At 39.6% G+C, this 27,533-nt stretch overlaps 1 protein-coding gene across 3 annotated transcripts in view; it reads left to right on the top strand.

The window, feature by feature from the left end:
• atp10b (ATPase phospholipid transporting 10B) overlaps positions 1–27,533 on the top strand; it is a 253,403-nt gene that overhangs the window by 210,570 nt on the left and 15,300 nt on the right. For all 3 annotated transcript variants that reach the window (XM_060836863.1, XM_060836864.1, XM_060836865.1), the window contains exons 12-15: positions 761–1,355; positions 6,893–6,984; positions 10,306–10,432; positions 13,503–13,687. In XM_060836863.1, the coding sequence (XP_060692846.1) occupies positions 761–1,355; positions 6,893–6,984; positions 10,306–10,432; positions 13,503–13,687 (999 nt within the window). The remainder of the gene's footprint in view (positions 1–760; positions 1,356–6,892; positions 6,985–10,305; positions 10,433–13,502; positions 13,688–27,533) is intronic.

Here is a 27,533-nt window from a genome sequence, read left to right as displayed (position 1 = left end):
TTTTCCCTCCAAAGATGCTGCCAGACATGCTGAATTTTTCCAGCAATTTCTTCTTTTGTGCGTCTTAAATCATGGGATTATTTGTACGCTGCTAACAGTAGTCAACATGTTAAAAATCTATTCACAATCCAAACCACCACTTCTGCTTTTAACAGGAGCAAGTTGGGGAGAAATGTTGTGCCTCATTGTGATTCACCATTTCTTATTTAATTCTTGATGATTATGTTTCATACATCTTTAGAAACCTGACAACTACTGGAAAGCAAACCTTTCAGGATCCAGGGTTGTAAGCACCTTCTTCCATCTCTTAAGTACATTCAGAAGACCTTTCTCGAAGCCCCCAAGTACCTGACAAACTGTTAACCCCTGGTAATCAGGTTGATGCCTGTGCAGGGAACCTCTCTGTGATGGTACACACAGAGTTAAAGTAGCGTATCATCTGGAAAACTCCACTTTTCTAATCTCCTGTGCATAATTGCACTCCACTGGTCCTAATAGATCCAAAAATGTGTCGTACCTCTCCCTCTTTCCTACACTACTGAATCAGTTTTCATGTATGCAGACAGATTTTTTTCCAGTGGCAGAGACAAGGAAGTAGGTCACCCATGTATATATTTTGCAATGGTATAAACCCATGGTCAGAGGACAAAATATCAAAGATAAATTGCCATAGGTTACACAATTAACTAGCTGTTTTATCTGTTCAAAGTAGATCATGCTGTCAAAGGCAACATTCTGATCAGTTGTTTTAAACTTCTAGGTATTATCTTCACCCTTGTCAAAAACTTCCACAAATTCCCAGGAGAAGCTACAGCAGCTATTTCAGAAGCTTAAGCTGACAAGAACAAGTTCCATTTCCACACCAAATCAATCGGACTCTGATGAACCAGGGCATTTCTGCAATAAAACATCGCTGTCCTCTGAAGTTAGTCCAACTTCTTCATATAGTGCGGAGACTGTAACAGATGATGCTGTTTCTAGGTCTGATCTCATCAATAATGTACATGAAATGGCTAACAGTGTTGACGGAGAAGATCACAGTATTCTTGAAGAAGCTGATAAAAATCAAAGCAATTTAGAGTTCTGCTATGAAGCTGAAAGCCCAGATGAAGCAGCCCTTGTGCACGCTGCTCGAGCTTACAATTTCACATTATGGTCTCGAACTCCCAACCAAGTGACTGTGAAGTTACCTCAAGGGGATCTTCTCACTTTTGAAGTATTACATACATTAGCATTTGATTCAACAAGGAAAAGGATGTCTGTAATAGTCAAACATCCCCTCACTGAAGAGATTATCATGTACACAAAGGGAGCAGATTCTGCTATCATGGATTTATTAGCGGTATCAGCCAAAGGTAACAGAAACATCTTTTTCCCTTCTCTCTTATATAAGATTTCCCTCTTTTTAATTTCCCCCTTTTAATTGCAATATCAGCCAGCTGAACGTGAATATATTTACATCTAGGATTGGGAATTTTGTTTCATTTGGAGCTTAACATCAGTTTGTGTGATCAGACTGACCCCATTTTGGGCCAGCCTCTCCCTCTGTCAGACCTTTGTAATCACTGCTGACCCATTGGCTCATAACCTCTTTTGCACCTTGGTCCTCCCTCTCACCACCTTTCAATTATTGCACTTACCTGCTGTAACTTGAAACTGCTCTTCCTGTCTTTTGCCAGTCATCTTGAGCTCTTGCTCACAGCGAGTGCTTGGGAGAGAAAGGCAAATTGGTGGAGGTTCAGTGAAAGCAAGAGTCAGGAAGGAGGATGCATAGCAAACCAGGAAGTCTGAGACCAGGATTAGCAGTGACTGGGAGGCTCAGGCCACAGGAGAAGTCGTGAGCCAAAGGATCAGGAAACAGGAAGAACCATGAGCTGGAGGTCAGTAGAAAGAATTTGCATTTTCAAAAATAATCTTACAACTCCAAAAATTATTTCACTTATCCAACTCTTCCAAACAGCAATAATGCTGGTCACATTCCCACTCCCATGGAAATACATTATAAATAAAATAATTAAAGTTTTAAAAAATGTTATCTTTCTGCCTCAACTCCTTTATTTTTGTTTCTTGTACCTGACTGGTATTGAATGAACTATTCTAACTGATACATCCTGGTTCATTCTGCACTGCTTAATAATCATTTTTGATCTCATTGGTTTAAACTCTTTATTTGCATGTCCTGTTCATGCAGGTTTGAGATTCCACACAGAGGTTAACAAGTCATATTAGCTCTCTATTTACTTTATATTCCAGTGTGATATCCCGTATCAAAGCTGCAGGTAACTGTGGCAAGTGGCTGAAAACAAATTCCAGCCCAATTCCAGAAAACTCTCAATTACATTCAAGATGCACTTTAGCCTGTCTGTGCAAGTTACAGTTTCCCTTTGCAGCCATTTTGCTTCTGCAACAAACATTCGTATATGTCATAGTTTATCACTGTTATGTCGTGGTCTATAAAGTACTTCAACAAAAGGCTTGCTGACTTTTTATCAAAATTAATCAATTCCACTTGTGGTGTTTCAACTGTCTGCTCACACTAGTATCATACCAATCTAACACTGTCACAATACTGTTGTACATTGCTATTCCTCCACCTTTCCCAATTGCACTGTTCTTTTTAAAGATCTTACAGCTTGAATCAGACCAGATTGTAGTCAACTCTCAGTGATGACATTTTGTCTGAATTTACAATTCAAATTGAATTGTTTCATTTCTTATGTTACATGCATGAGCGAATGGAAGTTTTAATTTGGCATTAGACCATGATAACTGTTCTTAACATTTGTTTTAACTCATGATTTGTTTTTTCTTTCAATCATTTCTGTTGTATTTTGATCAATTATTTGGTCATTTCATATTTTTTTCTAAACTTGAAGTATTTATTTTACCTTTCGCACTGTGCTGCCATTTTTAAAACAGGCTATTTTAATTTCACTTCTGTCACAGACTTATCCCATCCATCTTTTTAATTGGTTTAAAATTCTCTGTTTGGTCCTAGACTATCTTATCCTGGATAAACATTGCAGTGCACTTGAAAGGAATTGATAGAATTCTTTTACTGATACTTGTCAGTGCAAGTCCCATTCCTCATAATAGCTACAGATTTTTTGGCCATCTCTAATGGTAGAACATATAACATAAAACTGGAATGGGCCCTTCAGTCCATGATGTTATGCCAAACATGACACTAAGTTAAATTAATCCCTCCTGCCTGTCCTTGGTCCATCACCCTCTATTCCTTACATATTCATGTGCTTATCTAAAGGTCTCTTAAATGCCCCAATAATATCTGCCTCCATCATCACCCTGACCACATGTTCCAGATTCCAATTACCCTCTGTGTAAAAACTTGCACCTCACATATCCTTCGAAATTTCCCCTCTCACCTTAAATGCATGCTCCCTAGTTTTAGACATTTCAACTCTGGGAAAAGGATTCTGACTGTCAACCTGATCTTTGCATCTTACAATTTGATAGACTTTTATCAAGTCTCCCCTCAGCCTCCGCCACTAGAGAAAACAACCCGAGTTTTTCTAGCCTGTCCTTATAACTTATACCCTCTAATCTAGGCAGCAACCTGGTAAACCTCTTCTGCACTCTCTCCAAAGCCCCCATATCCTTCCTGTAATATAATAACCAGAAGTGAACACAATACTTTAAGTGTAGCCTAACCAAAAGTGCAGCAAGACATCCTGATTCTTGTACTCAGTTCTCTGGTCAATAAAGACAAGTATTCCATATGCCTTCTTTACCACCCTATCTACTTGTGTGGCCACTTTCAGAGCACTACGAACATGAACTTCAAAATCCCTCTGCCAATCAATGCTGATCCAGGTCCTGCCATTAACATTTGATCTCCCAAAGTGCAGCATCTCACACTTAGCAGGATTAAATTTCTCTGCCCATATATACAACTGATCTATATCCTGCTGCATCTATTGACAATCTTCTAAAGTATGTTTAGGTTTTATGATTCCTGATGAAGGGCTTTTGCCCGAAACGTCGATTTTGCTGCACTTTGGATACTGCCTGAATTGCTGTGCTCTTCCAGCACCACTAATCCAGAATCTGGTTTCCAGCATCTGCAGACATTGTTTTTGCAACCTTCTAAAGTATCCACAACTTTGTGTCCTCTATAAACCTACTAACCCACCCATCTACATTTTCATTCATATCATTTCTACATATCACAAACAGCACAGATCCCAGTACAGATCCCTGAAGAACACCACTAGTCACAGACCTCCAGTCTGAAAGACCACTACCCTCTGCGTTCAATGTGCAAGCCAATTCTGAATCCATGTAGCCAAGTCACTGTGGTCCTCAGCATCACAGAACCATTCTTCAACCAATTCAATTCATTCCATGTAATATCAAGAAACAGTCGGAGACATTGGATACTTCAAAGGCAATGTGCTCTGACAGCATTACAGCAATAATATTGAATACATATGTCCAGAACTTGCCACACCCCAAGCCAAGCTCTTCCAGTACAGTTACAACACTGGTTTCTATCTGACAATGTGGAAAATTGCCCAGATATGTCCTGTACACAAAAGCATAACAACTCCAACACGGCCAGTTGCTGCCCCATCAATTTACTATCAGTCATCAGCAAAGTGATGGAAGGGCTCATCAACAGTGCCATAAAGCAGCACCTGCTCAGCAATAACCTGCTCAGTGACACTCAGTTTGAGTTCCACCAGGGCTACTCAGCTCTTGACCTTATTCTAGCCTCGGCATGAGTATGGACAAAAGAGCTGAATTCCAGAGGTGAGAGTGACAGTGCTTGATATCAAAGCTGCATTTGACTGAGTGTGGCATCAAAGCACCATGGCAAGACTGGAATCAATGGGTATCAGGGGCAAACTTTCTGCTATTTGGAGTTATACCTGGCACTTCGGAAGATGGTTGTTGGAAGTCAGTCATCTCAGTTCCAGGACAACTCTGCAGGAGTTCCTCAGGGTTGTGTCCTAGGCCCAAACATCTTCATCTGCTTCAACAATGAACTTCCCTTCATCATAAATTATGAAGTGGTGTTGTTCACTAATGATTTCACAATGGTCCGCCCCAGAAATGTTTCCTCAGATGCATTGTGAATCAACTTAGAGCTCCATGCAATGCTCAGAGATTCAACAAGGCAGCTCACTACCAGTAAGGGCAGGCAGGGGTGTGCAATAAATTCTGACCAGCTAGCCACACCCACGTCCATGAGAGTTTAAAAAATAATGACAGCCCTGTTTTTTTAACTCAATGATCCTAAAACATATGGCAACAGTGTCCTACAATCTTGTGGAATTTTATGAAGATGTCAGATTTCTTTTCACCTATTCTTCCAGCTTAAAGATTGAGCATAAGATAAAGTGTTGAGGATAAATGAGAATGTATGGAGAACTTCAGATGGAGCTGATCTAGGGATATGGACATGTAGTACTTGGATTAAACCAATCAGCATAAAATATGCCAGAAGGTTATGATATGATCTGTTGTCTTTCTATTACGTGTTTTAAAATATCCATTCATTGATTTAGATTGAAAGAATAGGATTGAAAATCCATTCTTACAATTGTGCCAGTAAAGCTGTTTGGGTCATTTTCTGGAGTTGCAATCAAGTTAACTTGAGATTATCTTCATTCTGCCTTCGGGGAGCCCTCAGTCCTCATATAAGGATGTTGTTAAACTTGAGATAGAGAAAAGATTTACAAGGATGTTGCCAGACCTGGAGCATTAGAGTTACAGGGAAAAACTGAATGGAGTGGAATGTCGCAGCTGAGGGGTAATCATGTAGAGGTTTATAAAATCATGAGGGGCATGGATAGGGTGAATGGCCAATGTCTTTTTTCCTAGGGTGGAGAAGGCTCAAACTTACAGGGCATTGGTTTAAGGTGAGAGGGTAAAGATTTAAAAAGGACCTGAGGGCTAACTTTTTCACACAGAGGATGGTGCAAGTATGAAACAAGCTGCTGGAGGAAGTAGTGGAGGAGGGTATAATTATAACCTTTAAAAAGGTATCTGGGTGGGTACATGAATAGGAACGGTTTGGAGGGATATGGGCCAATGCTGACATATGCGACTCGGTCAGATTGGGATGTCTGGTTGACGCAAATGAGTTGGACTGAAGGGTCTGTTTCCATGCTGTATGACTCTATATATACTTAGCAAAATATGATAAAATCTGGAAATGTTGCAGCAAATTGAATTCTATCATTCAGATGCAGACTAAAAATAAGACATTGCACTATAAAAGTTGACAGCCATTTACCTCTTGAGGTATAGAAGTATTAAAGATTTAACCTGTTCAGGAAGTTGGGCTTGTTTTCATTGGAAAAACAGATGTGGATATATTTACATTTTTGAGATTATTTGGCAAATCCAAATAAATTACCTACTGGCAAAAAGTTCAAATCCGATGGGAAATGTTATTAAGTAGGAGAAAGGAGTAAGGCAGTGGAACTGGAGAACAAATTGTCAGAAAGGACACTGAAACTGACAGTTTAATTGTTCAGGGATGAATTTGCTGGGCTTGTGAGCAGGAAACTATCGGAAAAATACAATGAGAAGAAAGATGGAGATGTGAAAAATCATTAATGTTTTGAAGGAATTAATTGTCAGAGTGTAATGACTTTTTGCTTGAGCTAACAATTCTTAATTACTATTGTGATAGTCTCATATCTTCAGTTTTTTAACTTTTGTCATAAATTTCACTGTTACTGTTTTATTAAGTACATAATTATCATAGATTTCTGTAAAGTATTGAAATGCTCTAGCTATGAGCTCTAAAAAATTTTCCTTTTTTGAGGTTGTGGCTTCAGTTGTGAGATTTGACTTCACTGAGCACAGCTGTCTGACAGATTTTCTTTTCTTTTGCCTTTCATTTTTGACAACTTTGAAGAGGAAAAGCATAGACAAATAACTCTGGAAACACAGAAGTATCTGGACATGTATGCAAATGATGGTCTGCGAACACTATGCATCGCAAAGAAGGTAAAATGTGAACTCTTAAAGACAAAATGTCTACATCAATACCACATTTTAAACATCTAAGTTTTAACTTCAATACCAGTGTCTCCTCTTTCATTCACTTTAATCTTTGTTTGTATATTACCATGCACATTCTCTATAATAATGATTTTCATTTAAATGCCTTGAACATTGAAAATACCTAAACATACTTCAAGAGGCATAACCACAAAGCTCAGCTCTCTCTCACTGCATTGCTGGCCTGGACCCTGCCAGAAGCTATCTACTTGCATTGAAAGCATATACAAATGGACAAATCACCAATTAGCCTCTAACACTGATGTGCTTCATGCTATTGTGAAGCATGCAGTGCAATTAACAACATTTCTTCAGCACTCCCACCTGAGGACAGCTACATAAGGGATCAGTTGTATATAGGTTGAAAGGCGTTAATACTGAGGAGTATCATAAACACCGACACTCTGATGATATCATACATCATGCGGTCAAAACAGTTTAGGATCTTGAAAAACTAAGATTTAGCATTTGGTCCTCTTCAAAGTTTCTGTGACAATATTTATCATATCAATGCAATCTGGAACTGCTTGCTACTATACATTAGACTATATATTCTTAACTACAAAAGGCTCTTCTGTTCAAACCAGGAAGCTGTTTTCCATGACCATTCTTGACCAGCAGATTCTGTAGTTTCCCAGACTTAAAGGAGATGTTGACAGCAACTTGCATCAAAAGCAGCAGTTCATACAGCATCACAATCTGGCAGATTCATACAGTATGATAGGCGGCAGTGTAGTGTATATGTGTTCATATAACACATGGAGTTCGGTGGTGTGAGATCTTCAGACTCAGCTTTCAGATGCCTGTCATGCAGCATAGTCAGGAGAGGGGGAGGATGGAATTTGAGAACCCTACAGTGAAAAAGAAACTTTAACTGCAATCCTCAGTGAGACGGAATATTCCAGTGAATGGTAAAAGCATTTCGTACCTGGCTAGAGACTTACTGCAACAGGAAAGTTGGAAGGAAAATTACTAACTCCAAAGCAGAAACAGGGTGAACAGCAAAGCTCTGTGACTAAAGCTTAACATCCGTGGTGAGGCAGGGGAACCTTTAAAGATGCAGATTAATACAGGCTGGAAATATTACTTCTAGCTCCAATCGAGTGTCATCGCCACATAGTGTGCAGGCAGCACAAAGTACCAGCTACAGAAAGGGAAGTAACATGTCACAAAATAAATACCAAGCCAGTAAAGCAATCATGTTCAACAGATTACAAGCCTAAGCAGATCTGGTCTAATGGGCAAAGCAAGTTTGGGAGACTTTGTTCAGGCAGGAGATCCTTTGTAAGAACCGTAAGAAAGTGAGAATCATTTCCAAGAAATGGAAATAATTCAGTGAACTAGTCATTAAATCATAAATTGTTTGTTAAAACTTGTAATGCAGCTGGAGAAAGGGTAGGAATCCTCCATTTGAGGAGTGCATAAACTTCCATTACATTAACAATGTGCAGCAGAACTGCTATCACTGTGAAATAAAAGTCTTTCTTAAGTAGCCAGGGGACTCCACAAATGATTGGTGATGAAATGCAACAATGGCGACCTCAAGTCAAAATTCGTAAAAACAATTGATGATTCTAATATTTGTCAGATTTATTACAGTCCCAAGAAACCTGACTATACAGATAATCATTCAGATTAGTGAGTCCCAAAGCAACACAAAACCATCCTAAAAGGAAGAGATGACTCTTGACACAGAGAATGTGAAGAAATTGTACAATTCTTAAGGTACAAAACCACAATGGACAATTGTGAAACTAGTACAGTGTGTAGAAAAACATCAGACACCTGGTGGTCTCTTCTCAACCCTTGAATGACGTGGAAGACCATGACAAACTTGGGAGTATCGCATGAGATGATTGACCATGATTAAATGGCAGAGCAGACTCGATGGACCGAATGGCTTAAGATAGCCTCTTACTGAAAGCAAAATGTCTCATTTTCAAACCAATTGTTGAATGGCATGATGAGATTTTCACAAGTGAGCAACCACAGTCCTATTGCATTCATTGACATGCATTAGCATCCACATTATGTCATCACCTCCCTCATTAATTTGCAGTTTCCCATTCTCCCACGCACTGGATTGTAACTAGATAGTGGCAATTCCTGACATGAAACTCAGAGAGGTAACCTTGTATCTCTAGTTTGCCATTTGCTCCTATAGCCCTCCATCAGTCACCAACCTTTCAGGTTGCTCCATGGACAGCAACTGCATGCACTCCATGTCTACCAGGACTTCCAGGCCCACATCAGCAATGTGTAGTGCCAGTTTATCACTGCCCAACATGTGCAGTGCAACTCTGGACTACCAATGCTTGGGTATCAGAAAGACATTAAATGTTCTGAGTGGAAATTGGTGATTAATGCTTTATATTTTAGCAGTGAGGTATTTATGTCAATGGTCACCTCACATTTCAAGTTAGGCATCAAGGCAAGTGTCACTATATTATCAGGTAGTGAGCCACGGTTAAGAAAACAATCTACAACCAATAATAATGTAACAGTTCCAGGAGACATACCACTTAAGGTTAAAGATATGCTATTATTAATTCTCCAATATTAGGGAGGCCCAATAATAGAGAATCTGAACAAACTTCATAATCAAGAATTCTCACTCTTGAGTTGGAACAGACACTTTAACTTAATTTTATTCAAATGGCAGAAGGAATTAAACTGTATGAAGTTAACGAATATCCAGTCAAAAGTCAGCTCGGAGAATATTTTTCATGATTCCTTTGTCTCAGGACAGAATCTTAACAAAAGTAGGTTTCATTGAGATTATTTATGTTGGCATAAGGAGTTTGTTTCATACCATAGGGCTAACCTACTACCGTTATTTAAAGGGCCAGTCTCCATTTTCATGATGATGTCCTTTTGCCTACCTTTGCAGCTACAGAGTTAGCATAAGTGCAGCATGACTGGAATTGGGGCACAAGCAATAGGAAGTGTGCCAAGGGAGGAGGACATGCAAAAATAAGCTCATTCCAGATGAGCTGTCCATAAGTAGAAGAAAGCTACTGCCTTATAGATTACACATAAGGAACAAAGAGGGAGCTATGCATAGCAATATCTGATATACGATTGCTGAGTCACATAACACTATATGGTGCAGTATACATTAACTATTGGGAAATTCTTTCAAATAGCAAAAATTATTAAAGTAGCCAGGAATGTTTTGGTTCTAGTTAATTTTTATACCCTGTTTTACATTGATATCAACATTTTCATTCTATTTTTATTTTCCATTTGCTTCTTAATTTTGTTTAGGTCTTAAGCACGAGTGAATACAAAAAATGGGCTGATTTAAGGCATGAGGCAGAGACCAGTATTGATCACAGAGAAGCATTGATTCTAGAGACAACACTACGATTGGAAACAGATCTTCAATTATTGGGTAATTTCTTTGATTATCAATAAATGCACTGTTCTGTAGTAACAATGGTTTGATTCAACAGTTGAAGTTGATTTAGTCAATCTTACAATGGTCTGAAAAACTTGGAATGTCCTCAGTTTTACTCCACATTTTGAGCAATAAAACTTCTAATCCTGTGATCTAGAAACATAATTAATAGTGTTGAAGTAATGTTCACGTGTCTTTGAATTCCAGACCTCAACAGCAATTAGGTGAATTATTTTGTTTGAGGTTACAGACAACTACACATTTATTTCACTTGTAGACCATAGTGTCAGTATTACCAACTACCAATTGTATAAAATTCCTCCTACATTGCACTAACAAGGTGGTTTTATCCAAACTTGGCTGAATTTATGTTGCTATGCCTTCTTCAATTGTAGGCATCACTGGCTGAAATATTAAACGTGTAATGTTTCAAGGAGAGGAGGCCATAGCACTTAAACAAGAGCTTTGTTTACGAGGTGCTCACTCTAGAAGGCAGCAAGTTGAGACTGAGTGATTACCTTCTTAAATGTCATCATCATGTTACATGATTGGATTGTTAAACTGACAGTCCAACATAAATACACAGTGCTAATCTCTTTCCCAATGAGATTAGACTCAATCCAAATCCCTATTACTCACAAAAAAACATTTTATTTTCTGACAATAAAATATGACCATTATGAACCAGATGCTAAATCCTTGGTTAAGCTGATTCAAATAATGAGATAATAGAGTTTTCTGAGATATTCATTCAAAACATATTGGTGCATCTAAGCAAAAAAAAAGCTCTTATTTTGTAGTTATGTTTCTGATAGATTGACTGACTTCAAAGGAGAGGTGGTAATGTCACTAGACTAGTACCCAGAAAGTCAGGTTACTGTTCTACAGCCAGGAGTTTAAATCCCACCATGGCAGATGATGAAATTTTAATTGAATTTTTAAAAATGGCCTAATGGTGACCATGTAATCTTCATCAATTGTTGTGAAAATCCATTGCGTTCACTAATATCCAACAGGGAAGGAAATCTGGGGCGGCACGGTGGCTTAGTGGTGAGCACTGCTGCCTCACAGTACCAGGGACCTGGGTTCAATTCCTGCCTTGGGCAACTGTCTGTGTGGAGTTTGCACATTCTCCCCGTGTCTGTGTGGGTTTGCTCCAGTTTACTCCCACAATCCAAAGATGTGCAGGCCAGGTGAATTGGCCATGCTAAATTGCCTATAGTGTTAGGTGCATTAGTCAGGGGTAAATGTAGGGTAGGGGTGGATTACTCTTCAGAGGGTTGGCATGGACTTGTTGGGCCAAAGGGCCTGTAGGTAATCTAATCTGCCAAATTTATCTCATCAAGTTGACGTGATTCCAGAAGCACTGCAATGTGGCTGACTCTTAACTGCATCTGGCCAATTCAAAATGAGCCAAAAATGCTGGCCTAGCCAGTATTGCCCATCTTCCATAAACGCATTTTTATAAGTTATGTTTATACTGTTGCCAAAATTGTATCTAGGGAACATGACATTTAGTCTGCAGGTTTAGTTATGAATGACTCTTATTCTGAGTTTGTTTTCCCACAAATATATTAAGTACTCAGGCATTCCCATGAGATAACTTTGTATAATCAGACACAGCAGGGCTGTAGCCTGCTCAGAAAGTCTTCTACTCGAACTTGGGGAAAATTCAATGAGAACGAGCATACTTGAAAGTTTTAACCTTTAGAGAGATAATGAGAAGGATGTCAAATAACAGAGTGGTGACACACAACTAGCCCCTTAGCAGTTTATCAGAACTATTTCCCAGATGTATGTATTTAATCAGTTAATTTATTTAATTACTGTTTGTTGGGCCTTGCTGTGCATTGTTTAGCTGCTGCATTTCTTACCTCACAGTAGTAATTGCATTTCACAACAATTCATTTGGGAAATACTTTGGGATATCTTGACATCATGAAAGTTGCTATTATAAAAGCAAGGTTTTTTTTGTCTTCGACAATCTTTGTAAACAGTGCCACACTGTTATTGTTCTCTGTCTGTTCCCAGCTATGCTGCTAATCTGAACTTCCATCAATGATCTTCAGTGAAATTATCTTTATAAAAATGGCTTTTTAAGCACTTTTAAAAAAGCCTTTAAGCTTCCAATGTCCATAGTAACGCAACCAATGTTATTGTTTTAATTTCCTTTGCCCACTCAAAGTGAAAAATTTGATTTCATTCAAACTTAGAAATGATTATTACTCACATATTGAAGTACTATTATGAAACACTGATAACGCTTTTTGTTTAAGAAAAGTAAGAATCAGGGAACCCAGGGAAATAGCCACAGCTAAAAGAATGCATGAGGAGGGGATCTGTAAGCAGGCAAGCAGCACTAAAAAAGAGAGTGAGAGAAGAGAACATAGGGACAGATTGCAGCAAGAGGAAGGAGAATCCAGAATAGACAGTAACACCCAAAAAAGCAAGAAAGGAGAAGGACCTGGAAATAGACTGCAAAACTTCAATGGATAGGAGAGGACTTGGAGACAGATAATCGCACTTAAATGAAAGAAAGAGTGAAAAAAGCAACGTCTTGTGCAGTCCAGTCCATGCCAGTTGGTGGGTCCAGAGCAGACTGGCCAAGTTATGAGAAAATCAAGTGTGACACCACAGGAAAACAGATAGTTTATTGCATGGTGATTATTTCCCTTGTTTACTTTTGAAAATCTATGTAATTCCCATAACTATAACTTTAGTTTACTAAAAAGTAGTAAAGCAAATTAGATAGGATAATTAACAATTTCTATTTATTTTAACAAAGGTATTTCAATCAGGGTAAATAGACAATCTGTTTAAATAATAAGACTATAAACACAGGAAGACTGGAGATATTAGCACTATAAACACAGCAAGGCAGGTGATCTTTAGTATCTGCAGAATGCTGCTTTATGAATATGAGCCTGTATTTAGTTACATTACAGTGTAATTATGATTATAGGAATTGAAACATTAATGCTAAAAATCCCAAATTGGGTTTTTCTTATCAATTCTCAGAACTTTTGAAATATTTATTTTAATTATTTATTTTTGGTGATGAAAGGGGCAACAGGTATTGAGGATCGTCTGCAAGATGGTGTGCCAGATACCATTGAAGCCCTTCGTGAAGCTGGAATTTTGATTTGGGTCCTGACAGGAGATAAGCAGGAGACTGCTGTTAATATCGCTTATGCATGTAAGCTTCTGAATTCAAAGGACTTTATCTTCACTCTAAGTAATGAAAACCAGGTGAGTACAGAGAGTAGTAACATTCTCGCAACAAAACAGAATGATCAAAATTCCTCATAGATTGCAGAAATGTAAAAGATTTTATTCAGCTACAGTTCACTTTTAGAAATATTTTCTTAGTTCTTTTGGTATTTCTGCACAGACATGGAAAAAATAAGCATACAAAGTTAAAAAAGGTGCAGCAGGTCAGGCAGCATCCAAGGAGCAGGAGAATCGACGTTTCGGGCATGAGCCCTTCTTCAGGAATGAGGAGAGTGTGTTAAGTAGGCTAAGATAAAAGGTAGGGAGGAGGGACTTGGGAGAGGGGAGTTGGAAGTCCGATAGATAGAAGGAGGTTAAGGTGAGGGTGATAGGCTAGAGTGGGGGGTGGGGCGGAGAGGTCAGGAAGAAGATTGCAGGTTAGGAAGGTGGTGCTGAGTTTGAGGGTTGGGACTGATGACCTCTCCGCCCCCACCCCCACTCCGGCCTATCACCCTCACCTTAACCTCCTTCCACCTATCGTGCTTCCAATGCCCTTCCCCCAAGTCCCTCCTCCCTACCTTTTATCTTAGCCTGCCTGGCACACTTTCCTCATTCCTGAAGAAGAGCTCATGCCTGAAACGTCGATTCTCCTGCTCCTTGGATGCTGCCTGATCTGCTGCACTTTTCCAGCAACACATTTTCAGCTCTGATCTCCAGCATCTACAGTCCTCACTTTCTCCTAGAAGATTTTAACCTACTGCAAATCCTCTTGCAAGGATGCCTTCCTTGAAGAAGCTCTCTTCCTCCCTCTACAAGGATTTCAGTGAGTCTCTCTCTCTCTCTCACTGTACACCCCAGGTCATCAGTCCCAACCCTCGAACTCAGCACTACCTTCCTAACCTGCAATCTTCTTCCTGACCTCTCCGCCTCCACCCCCACTCTGGCCTATCACCCTCACCTTAACCTCCTTCCACCTATCGCATCTCCAACGCCCCTCCCCCAAGTCCCTCCTCTCTACCTTTTATCTTAGCCTGCTTGGCACACTTTCCTCATTCCTGAAGAAGAGCTCATGCCCAAAACGTCGATTCTCCTGCTCCTTGGATGCTGCCTGACCTGCTGCGCTTTTCCAGCAACACATTTTCAGCTACAAACTTAATAAGCAATATGTATTAAGGCAACAGCATAGACATCACAGCGATCTTCTAACCACATTTTAGAATCTTGACAGAATATTGAAAACATAGGTCTTATCAAACATTTAGAAAGGCATCTTTCCAAACTGGCAAGCACCATTCAAAGCAAAGTTGTCTGAAGTGAATCAAAGGCATGTATTTTCCAGATTCAAAGTGACACAAACAGGTCACTTCATATTGATAGTTTAACCTGAGGCTGATCATTATGCAGGGATTTTCATTTTCTGAAGGGAATATTTAACGATGAAGTAGGATACAGTTGAAAAGAGCAACATCAAGGAAATAATGTTTCTGAATTTATATTTGATCATCCTTGCAAAGAGAGAGATCCAAAGAAAATTGTGCTATGATAGTAGCAGACAATTCATAGCATGCAGCAGAAATTGGTGGTGATCTCTATTTTTAAAACTGCTTCTTAATCCACAACTAAAATTGTTCTTTCATCATTCTATTACACTGCTTAGTGCAATATAGTTCCATGGTGTCTACAAAGCTTCTGATAATTCACTTAACTGAGTATTTGCACTCTCCATCCTGAGTCATCAATTCCAGCAAGTCTATTAATAATAGAAGTTATAGTGGAGCCATAGAGTCACACAGCATGGAAACAGACCCTTTGGTCCAACCAGTCCATGCTAACCATCATCCCAAACTAAACTTGTCCCACCTGCCTGAGCTTGGCCCAAGTCCCTCCAAACATTTCTTCTGCATGTCCTTATTTTTTAAACTGTTGTAACTGCACCCGTTTCCACTATTTCCTCTAAGTTCATTCCACACATGAACCACCTTGTGTAAAAAAAAACCCCTCAAATCTTTTTTCAATCTTTCTCCTCTCACCTTAAAAATATGCCCTGTCGTCTTGAAATCCCCAAATCTAGGGAAAAGACACCTGCCATTCACTTTGTCTATACCCTTTATGATTTTATAGAACTCTATATGGTCACTCCTTAACGTCCTACGCTTCAGTTAAAAAAACATCCAGGCTATCCAACCTTAAACTCTCCACTCCCGGCAACATCATGATAAATCTCCACTTTATCCTTTCAAGCTCCTTCCTATGTTAGGGCAATCAGAAATGGGCACAGTACTCCAGTACAACCTCAATATAACTCAAAATCCTATACTCAAAGGTCTGAGTAATGAAGGCAAGCATGCTAAATGCTTTCTTAACCATCCTATTTATATGTGATGCAAACTTTACAGAGTTACATACTTGAACTCCTCGGTCTCTCTGTTCTACAACACTACCAAGGTCCTACTTTTAATTGTATAAGTCCTTCCCTTGTTTGTTTTACCAAAATGCAAAACCTCGCGTTTATCCAAATTATACTCCATCCGCAACTCTTTAGACCATTGACCCCATTGATGTTTGATTGGAGCTTGTTGCTGTCCTTGCCTGGCAGCTACAAATATATGCTGCACAATCAGGAACATAAACTGCGGGCATTTTTCCCAGTCTCAATTCTGTAGTATTTTCCCAGACGATCATTACTGGTGCCTTATGGTATTTTCCACCTTCAGCAGCATGTGATACTTGATAAGGGCTGTAAAAACCATTTCCATTTATTTTTCCATATTTTCTTTATTCCTGCCTACCTGACAACAACTATGAAACAAATGTTTTTCCTTTTTTATGGCCAAGCATTTACCAGTGTAATTGTCACCAAAGCCTAAAATGTATTTACTTTTCTGTACAGAAGGGATAAAGTTGGAGGCAGTCAAGTAAAGTGAGAGAATATTTCATATTCATATGAAACAATGTCTGGAGGTGTTTTGTATTTTTGTTTGCTGGTATTTTGTTCACATTTTTCTAAATTAACACAATGTTATAATGCACTCTACTTTGATTATGTAACATAGAGGGCTGATGAGGCTGAGTGTAGTTACAATTGCATAGGTGCGAATGAATCTTTCTCTGTGTTCAGGAAAGTCTGCCTAGACTTTCCAACATAGTTTCTCAGCTTCAACAATTATTTAAGGGACCTCTCAAATCTCATCCCTTGGCTCGCTACGTACATTTAATACAGGGATGTGGCTCTGGGTGGGATTCTCTTTGGAGGATCGGTGCAAACGCGATGGGCCATATGGTCTCTTTCTGCACTATAGAGATTCTATGCAATGGGAAATCATTTTGGTAAGGAGAATGAGGAGCGCTATTAGAATGAAGTGGTGGAATTATGAAGTGCTGCAAAAGAAAAAAGATAACACTTGTTTATATACAAGGCTTTTAAACATGGTACAACATGTTGAGAAGATCTCATATTCAGGTAGACTACAAAGTAGTTGAAGTTATAACTTTTGTAAAGCACTAATTAGGTGCTATGGAACTGGGCTACTGTGTTCCAGGTCTTCATGAGGGGAGAAGATTAGATTCCCTACAGTGTGGAAACAGGCTCTTTGGCCCCACGAGCCCACACCAACCCTCCGAAGAGTAACTCAGCCAGATTCATTTCCCTCTGACTAATGCACCAAATACTATGGGCAATTTAGCACAGCCAATTCACCTGGCCTGCACATCTTTGGACAGTGGGAGGAAACCAGAGCACCCGGGTAAAACCCACACAGACAGAGGGAGAATGTGCAAACTTCACCAAGGCTGGAATTGAACCTGGGTCCCTGGCACTATGAGGCAGCAGTGCTAACCACTGAGCCAACATGTCGCCAAGAATGGTAACAATGATGAAATACTACGAAAGTTATGTGGAGAGATTGGAGGTACTTATGTTGCTTTCCCTAGAGTAGAGTCAGTTAATTTGAAATAAAGGTGTTTAATATTTTGTGTTATTTAAGTAGAGTCAATATGGGGGAACCATTTTGTACTGGTTTAAAGATTAACATCCAGGGGCATAGACTTAAAGCAACTAAGAAAATTACCAAAATAAATATGCGGAAAAAAATATGTTTTTTTATGTGCTGTTTGAAATGATAGTTGAAGTGGAATCAATGATAATTTTGCAATGAGAACTGGAGAAATATTTGAAGATGCAGTACGTGGAGGGTTGTGAGAAACAGCAAGGGTGGGGGATGGTGGAATGGGAGGGGAGACTGATTGTTACAGCTTCTTTTGAAGTGGAGAAACAGGCATGATGATGCTTTTGTAACTGTATACATTCCACAAAACAAATACACTTTACCAATATTAATGGGATGGATTGCAGCTGTAAGGCAGTACTTTCACTCAGGTGTCACTTAATGTAACCCAAATGAAGAGAATCAAAATTATTTCAAACATTGTTTGATCAAACCACAATGCTTTAATCAATGCAATATATTTTTATTTTGTTTTCCATTCTTTTCTTTAACTGCCTGTCTTTTCCCAATAACTTTATTAGCCCAACCATCTGTGGCCCTTTACGTACAACACAGCTGATTCACTATATCACTGTTCACAGTCTTTCCAAGTTTAAATTGATTAATGTATCTAGTACAACTGAGTTTTGACCCAATATGAATAAAAAATTATTTGCTCTCCCATTGGTTTGAAAAATAATGGTAAAGATCTTAACAGCATGCACTTCACACACTGAATTTCTACCAGTTTCTTAAAGTTTGAATTTCAGTGCAGCAAGAAAATTCAGCCAGCCAAGTAGCCAGGTTTTACTCAACCATAAATGTCAATTTAAGGCTGTGTACAATGTTTTTTAGCGTCGTCAGGTCTTTTGGAATGTGCATCTTTATAATCTGCCAGCAAGCTGTCACCCTCTCCCTCCTCCTCCACTCCTCCTTCCAGGGAACCTGCAAGTATCCAGCTAGGCAATGAATGTTAGGAGAGCAAGTGAGGGCTTCTGAGTTTCAACCTGATCCTGCACACAAAATGTACCATCTCAATCTTCCAGCTAGTTGCCAGTGCACCCTGCAGAGCTTCCAGAGTGCCTGTGCTTCCAGAGTGCCCAGCCAATATGTCAGAGACTTATGATAGTCATGGGGCTTGGCAGATCCTGGATACCAGTCTGTGAATGGGGTGGGTGTGTCTGATGCCTGTGAATTGTTGCCAGATCTGCACTTTGATTGAATGCAACATGGAAGTCATTTGGAACAAGCATTAGGTACCTGATTTTTTTCCATCCCATGCTTTCTCAAACTCTGGCTTGTTTGGCAAGTTTTGTATGACATAAAGCTTAATGTTAATGAGAGTGTTGGATTGTAAACAAGACATTTAATGCAGAATGATTCCTCATAATTGGCAAACCAGCATTCTCCAGCAAAGAATCTTGCCTCACAGCTTGTGGAAAGATAAGGTGAGTTGCTCTCCACGTCAAAATGGGCTTTGCTGGATCTTCCCACCAATTCTGCCATCAATCTCTTTGTATTGCTCATAAGGTTCCACCCATTGTCACAGTATAATGGGACTCTTATTTAAAAATGAGCAATGAAACAGTTCCTTCCCTTAGAGGGTAATAAATGCCTCGACACCAGTGAGTTGTGGATACTAGATCACTGGAAGTTTTTAAAGTCGCCCTCATCTCCTCAATATTTCAAAAATCAATGAAAGGTGCACTCAGGAGGTGTTGAAGCTTGAATCAGATCAGCCAGTTTTATCGAATAGTAGATTAGATTTTAGGGACTTAATGGTCTACTCCTGCTCCTTATATTCTCTCATATAATTTAAAATAATTGATAGAAGAATCAGTAGGCAGTTGGGAAATTTGTTTTACTCGTAGCTGTCTAGAACCCACTGCAAAACAAGATGGTCAAGGCCAACAGAGACATCATAGTAAAAATATTTAGACATACACTGGAGGTGCCAATATGCCACAGGGTGACAGAGCAAGAGGTGGAGAGTGGCTAAGACTTATTTGCTTTTTCAGATGGCACAGATAGTGTGGGCTAAATGGGCTCCTTCTCTGCCACAATTTTCTGTGTTTAAGAAAATGCACATACACGATTCTGCTGTAATGAAGGTATAAGCCACAGGTCTTTTTTGTAATGTTGAAACTGCATCAATTCCTCAGGATGCCTCAATAGTCTGCATGTTCACAGGCAGGCAAGAAAACAGTCTTCAGCCTAATGAAGAGCTTCGTATTTCTGTCAAGTTTCAAGGAATCCAAACAAAAAGGCCTCAGGCATCTCTTGAACCCATCTTACAAGCTTGTGGAACAGTTACTATAATTCAAAAGAACTTCATTGGTTGTAAAGTATCTGAGGATGTCCTGACATTGTGAACAATTCTACATAGATGTGAATCATTATTTTAACTCTACAGCTGAGCCAAGGGCTGCCTTCACCAGCAGTGCTGCAGATTAAACTGCTTACATTTACATTCCTGTTCTAATGTATGCCAACTTGCTCTTGCCTTGAAAAGAGCTCACAAAGCTTTGTAAGCTACTTTTAATTGAAGCACACCTTTGATATTTTGTACTGTACCATTTTGATGTTATGTGTCACATCAAAGAGTCTCAGTGAACATGCCAAATAAAGAACTGAATGATTGTACCACGGAGAAGTGAGCCTTTCATCAGGCTAGTAGCTTGTCAACTCCTAGCATCATCTGGTTTTGAAATTCTTGAAAGTAAAACAAATTTCCCAACTGCCTAATGATTCTCCTGTCAATTATTTTAACTTATATAGATATAGATTTATTTATTCCCCAATGAATGATGATTTTTATAAAACAAAAGATTTTTAGATTGAAGAGTTCAGAGCAAGCATTTTACCTTCATTGTGCTTTTGTATGCTCCAATCTGAGATTACAGGCTCTGTCAGTATTGTGACATCAGAAGAATCTCAGGGTTGGACTTTGGCTAACAAAGCAGGTAGCTCAGATTGGGAAATTTCCTGACCTGCCTTGGTTAAAAAGTATCCAAAAAAGTATAACATTTGCTGCAGAATAGGGGATTTGGCTTCAGGTGCAGGAAAGTTTCGGGCCTGCTGATCATGAAATAGAGTGTTAGTAGCAATAGGTGTGGCACAAGTGAGGCCTGCAGATGCTGGAAATCAGAGTCTACATTAGAGTGGCGCTGGAAAAGCACAGCCAGTCAGGCAGCATCCAAGGAGCAGGAAAATCAACATTTCGGGCAAAAGCCCTTCATCGGGATTGAAGGCAGGGAGCCTCAGGGTGGAGAGATAAATGGGAGGGGGGTGAAGCTGAGGAAACAGTAGCAAAGAGTACAGTAGGTTTTTGGGGGTGGGGATGAAGGTGATAGGTCAGAGAGGAGAGTGGGGGAGGGTAGCAAAGAGTACAATGGATGGATGGGGGTGGGGATGAAGGTGATAGGACAGAGAAGAGGGTGGAATGGATAGGTGGGAAGGAAGATTGGCCGGTAGGACCGGTCATGAGGATGGTGCTGAGCTGGAAGGTTGGAACTGGGGTAAAGTGGGGGGAGGGGAAACGAAGACACTGCACCACTCTAATGTAGCAATTGGTGTGAGCAAGTGGCCTCCTCAGTTCTCGAAGACTTGTCTTCCTGCTTTTTTTTAGGACTTGTTACACCCCTAGTCCTCACCCAACACCCCCTTACTCCCTCTTTAACATCTGCCTCATTCCTTCCACATCACTTCCATAACCACACACCTAATATTCACCATGCACTGATCTCAGAAACCTAAGATCAAAAAAAATTGTAACATTTCATTACAGCTCTCAGTTCTAGGCACTGAACTTTAAAAAAAACTTCTCATTTATAGAACATATTCACTGTTTTTAAATTTCAAGTGGCCAATCTGTGAATAAAACCTCACATCAAAGATAGCAAATCCTTTAATTGACGCTTTAAACTCAAAATCAAATGGTGATCTCAAAGCCTCTTGTTGACATTATGTTTTGGCTTTTGAAACTCTGTCAAGCATTCACAATGGCATATTCATAAACTTTCAGGGAAATGCCAACAAAGAGCTCTAATGAATTTGCAAGCAGGTGTTGCATCTTTTCTAACCTATGCGTGTCAATCAAAGCAGTTCTAACAACAAACTATTGCCCACTTCCTGGACTATAGTTAGATCTGTCCTCTGACAGTGAACATCCCAAGTTGACTGGTTGTGGTTATGTCCCTGTACTATGCATGAAATATGCCCATGCCCAATCATACGGGGATTCCCTGACCAAGAGTTGGCCCCATTTTAATGGACTGAGGACCAGCTCTGACCCAGTTTACGACATTGACATTTGGTCAAATAAATGAGTGGTGGGTGATTACTACACAGGCAGCTGCCACATGCTGTAGGGGTTAGGTTGTCCGGTAAGATGTCCCCACCATTGTGAAGAATTCCTCCTGGCTGTGTGTGTGCACCAATTAGCTTATCAATATGGCAGTCCTGATAGACTTCAGTTCAGGTTGAAGTGTTAATGCACTAATTGGTTGGCATGGCATGGCAGGCAAGGCATAAAGGCTGCAAGCATGTACATACGTGCTGAGTGAGCAAACACTAAGAGAGCAAGTGAACAGTCCTATAATGCAGCCTGGTCCAATCCATGAGTGCTGTCCCCACCTGCAAAATTATGCTGCTTCAGCCTTTCAATGCTATTTGCCGGTGTATGTTGAAATGCAAGTTTGTACTTTCAAAGCTGCCTGCCAGTGTATTGGTAAGGTGCCATCTTCATGATGAGAAGTTAGCAGATTCAAAGACCTTCTTTTGATACTTAAGAAGTATTCTTTATTCATAAAATCATCTATAAGTGCATACAAATGTTGGAAACAAGTTATGTACAGACTTTGTAGAAAAAAAATTAGAATTTTGACATTTCCTAAACATTCTCCACAGTTGCAACAAAAAAGATATTTTATTCTTATACAGGAAACTTATGTTTCTTTAGAAACACCAGCAGGGTCTGACAGCTGAACAGATCCTAGTTATATTTTGGCAGAATGACATTAGATGATGGTCTTTCCCCATTGCGTCTTGGCAGCAGCTGTCCCAGGCTTTACTGTGTCGCTCAGCACATAGCCCTGGACCTCAGAATGTGACCATATGCAACACTTGGTCAGGGTCAACAGTTTACAGTGGAAGACCAACAAGTTTTGGATAGAACAAAGAGCACTTTCACTGAGTTGATGTTCTTCTAGGCACAGTCAATGTTTGTCTCCCTGTGCATCCTGAGGAACAGCCTATAGTGCAAAGAGGCATACGTCACAGAGTTGCTTAGGACAAACATCGACAAAAACTGCTGCATCTCTCTGCAGATTTTCTTTGCAAAGGCAAATTGCAGCAGAAGATGTTTGACAGTCTCTACCCCCCTGCTGCAGCCACACAAAAAAAGGTGGCCTTCAGGATGAGGGAGGCATTGGGTAGGTCCTCCTTTCACCTTGTCTCGAGTTTCATACTTGGTGTCAATTTCCCTTGTGGCCATTTCTTGATGTCTAGCTTGTTCAGTGCATCTGGCAAGAGAGCTAGCTAAAGATTAATGAGGTGAGTTGCAGTGTTAGTAAGGCATGAAAAACCAACAATCCCTCGAATTGGAAATTTGCCAGTGTCCGCTCAGCAAAAAGATCAGAGATGAAGTAGGCTGCCCCCATCGTCAAGATAGTCCTCACTGGACTTCTCACCAATACTGCACAAACCATGTCTTTCAGATCCCTCAAAGATTCCACTCAACATCTCCTCGTTCCTAATAAAGTTGTGTAACATTAAAATTATTCCAAACAAAAAATTAGTTGGAAGAAATGATTTGATGCACACTCAGCAGGGAAGCACTGAGCTAGCATCAGTCACACACATGCCAATAAGAAACACCACAGGTAATTGTGCAGATCCATAATAATTGTGCAGTTCAGAAATAATAAATTGTGTAAAGCTTGATAAGGCATCTCAACAACCTGCTGAGAAGCATCATACATTGAAATGCAGATAATTGTGATCAACTACTCCAAGTCAGAAAAGAAAAAAACATCAGTCTAGGAGATGAGCAGCTATGTATGTTGCAAAATTATTTTCAAATTGGGATACTTATCCAATTGTTTGATGAAAGATTAGTATTAGCTAGGATACAAATGGCACAGTTGTCCATGCATTGGCTACTATGTGTTGGAAGACTACAGGCATGGACTGCTTTCTAAACTGGGAAAGGCTTTAGAAATCTGAAGCACAAAGGGACTTCAGAGTCCTGGTTTAGGATTCTCTTAAGGTTAATATGCAGGCTCACTTGGCAGTCAGGATTCTTGAAGAAGGGCTTATGCCCAAAACGTCGAATCTCCTGCTCCTTGGATGCTGCCTGACCTGCTGCGCTTTTCCAGCAACACATTTTCAGCTCATTTGGCAGTCAAGAAGGCAAATGCAATGTTCGCATTAATTTTGAGAGGGCTAGATTACAACAACAGGGATCTCCTGCTGAGGCAGTAGAAGACTGTATTTGGAATATTGTGAGCTGTTTTGATTTTCAAGGCTTATGGGGAGAAGGCAGGACCACGGGGTTGAGAAATATATCAGTCATGATCAAATGGCAGAGTAGATTCAATGGACTGAATGGTCTAATTCTGCTCCAATGTCTTTTGCACCTAGACACAGGTGTGCAGTGACACAGGCACACAGCGACACAGGCATACAATGACACAGGCGCACAGTGACACAGGCATACACGTAATCCCCCAGCTGTGGCCTTCTCATGCACATGTTCTCATGCAGGATAGAACCAGTTAATCAATTTGGTTGACTGTCATTTTGGAAATAGAGGAAAAAAGACCATTAAATTTGACAGGACATTTCATTACCCTCACTTCCATGTCTCTCAGCCCCAACCCTCAAACTACCCTCCTTTCTCCCTCTTTATAACTATGTGCCATTCCATGATTTAAAAAAAGACCGAACACCTTGATGAATGTGTTTCTTTCATCATTAGAATATGGACAAACATGTCCAGTTCCAACCTGGTGGATCTAGCACATTTACACGACTGAAGGTGCTGAAAGAGTACAGGAACCTGCACAGTATCTCATACTATCTGTCAGAGAAGAAGCCAAGGATTTTATTTTATTTATTTTATTCCCCACTATCAATAGTGAGAGAAAACGCATTCTGACTTTGATAGGAAGTTACACCAAATGAACACATATCGAAATATTTGGCTCCATCAAATCTTTTTCTTTAAAAGTACACATTGACAGATTACCGCAGAAAGTGGCAACCAGGTTATTTTAAAGCAAAGTAATTTCTAACCTAAAAACTGTTGACATTTTCAAATAAGTGTTTGGCATTTTTCTAACCTTTCCTTTCTGCTTCATATTACAGTTTAATTTGTGGTTCCTGGTCTCTCGTAAATGTCAAACCAATGGGGTAAATGTACTTGGAAACTTTGCAGCTCCAACTTTGAGCAGTAGCAGCAGATTATGTATTTGTTTTTTAGAGTTAAGTTGACCTTTGCAATAGATTTTGTAGCTAGATGATGTGGAACTTGACTAAACCAGGAAAGTACAGGATTTAAGTCATTTTTCTCATAATTAGCCTCTTAAGAAATTAGTGGTTACTTGTGATAGGTGTAGACAGGCCTCTTGACAGCATTCTTCATGGACATACCTTTCATATGCCATTGTGAAAAAGGAACAGGATTGAGACAGCACTTAAACTGATTGTGCCCAAATCTATTTAAGATAATACTGTCTCCTGAAGAATATGTAGATTTGCAAGTCCCATGCAAGTAAGCAAAGAGCATTTATCAAAGAGGCAAATCAGAGTTTCTGCCAAGTGGTGAATATTGACTTCTCGCAAGTTATCTGCCTGCATTGTTATCGCTGCAGCTATAAAGATAATGATTATACTCCACTTTAATGGCATTAGGATATTTCAGTCAGCCACAGAGGATCTCTGTAATATCAGCTCATCTGCAATTGTTAGTTTCTTAATTTATTTTAACTTACACCTGGGGAATTCATCCGATGTGATTTCACTGCAAAGTAATAATGGAATAAAACCATCTAATTCATAGAATTACAGATACTTACAGCATAGAAGGACACTATCCGGTCATCATGTCATGCCATTCTCCTGTTTGTTTGTAACTCTACACATTCTTTCATTTTCAAACAACCATTTGCTTCCCTTTCCAATGCCTTGATTGAACCTGCCTCTATCACACTCTCAAGCAGTACATTCTATACCCCGGCTACTCTCTGCGTGGAAAACTTCATCCTCCTGTCACTTTTGTCTCTTTTATTAATTAGTTTAAACCTGTGCTCTCTCATTCTCAATTCCTTTCTGATTTGGAACATTTTCTGTCTACTTACTGCATCCAGAATTCTGTTGAAAATCACACAACACCAGGTTATAGTCCAACAGGTTTATTTGGAAGCACTAGCTTTTGAAGCGCTGCTCCTTCATCAGGTGGTTGTCAGAATTTTGTTGATTTTGAGCAGTTAATCAGATTTTCTCTTGGCCTTCTCTGCTCCAAGGAAAACAATCTCAACTTTTCCAATTTATCTTCATAACTAAACTGATCATCCCTGCAACCATTCTTGTAAACCAATATTTTGTGTAAGTTGGCCAAACTCTCCTTAATCTTACACTATTCTCCTCTTAATAATCCTAGAATACTGTCTGGTGTGCTATCTGCTATGTCAATCTGTCCTCACCCCTTTAATGACTTAAGCACATACACACTTAGGTCTCTCTGCTCCTGCATCCTGTTTAGATTTGTGGATTGTTTCATTTATATTGTCTATCCATGTCCTTGAAGTCAAACTGTATCACCGAATGCTTCTCCATGTGAATTCTGTGGAGATCTAGCCAACGTCCAGGATGTAATGGGGTGGGGGCCACCCATGATGCTCCCTAAAGTTTTCACAGACCATCCCTTCCACTTCTTGTACCAGGAAAGCTTCTACACCTTAAAAGTATAAAGTGTATGTCGACATGGAAACCACACAATCTATGAACAGATGATATACTAAATATCCTCAAAGTGCATTCATTTTTAAACATGTACCTACTCCACCCCCACCCCCCCCCACCCCACCTCTTTAAGAAATAAGTTGGTAAAAACAGGATTGTTGTAACTAAGTCGACCTTTACATGCATGGATAATGACCCTAATTGTAAGTGGCCCAGAAAACAGCACTGAATGTTACAATGTGACATGAGCCTCAGAGCTATTATTATCAAAAAGACCTTCACAGTTTAAAATGACACTTCCACTGCCTTGACAAGTTGACTAGAACACTGCAACACAATATTTTCCATGTGTTTTTACTTGTTGCACTCCACAGTTTTGCTCCATAATTGCCTGGGGAGGGACAATTCTAAAAACAGAACTCCTCGGATGAAAGCAGCATGATGGTTGATACTATGAACTCTCCTATGACTGCTGGCGGAGAAGGCAATGTCACCGAAGTGTTTGTTTTAATTAGATTTAATGTATTTTTATTTGTACTCTGCCTAGTCCATCTCTCTCAGCCTCAAGTAAAGAAGTAGCCCTTCAATCCAGTACCCATCCTACACCATAACAGTATATCAAACCTGTTGCCCATACACCAACAGTGTCACAAGAATCACATAATTTAATTAAACAGTTCTAATAAGTTGTATCCTATTGGCAAATGCTGTAACTTTTGTGAATTGTTGCCCAAAAGGAATACTTCAACCTTTTATCCAGGTACACATCCTTTATTTGACAAACGACAGACAACTCAAATTGATTCAACAAACCCATCTTTATTTAATCCTCAATACTCAATATAAAACATATATTCCACTACTTCAACAAGTTACTCGGACACTGCAACATGATATAGTTCATTTTCCATGTGTCTTTGCCTTTTGCACTCCATGTT

This window comes from Hemiscyllium ocellatum, chromosome 16 (genome assembly GCF_020745735.1).
Source record: "Hemiscyllium ocellatum isolate sHemOce1 chromosome 16, sHemOce1.pat.X.cur, whole genome shotgun sequence".
In the NCBI taxonomy this organism is placed as follows: Eukaryota; Metazoa; Chordata; class Chondrichthyes; order Orectolobiformes; family Hemiscylliidae; genus Hemiscyllium; species Hemiscyllium ocellatum.
The sequence above is the reverse complement of the archived record's forward strand: the minus strand, read 5'-3'. Positions and strand labels throughout refer to the sequence as shown.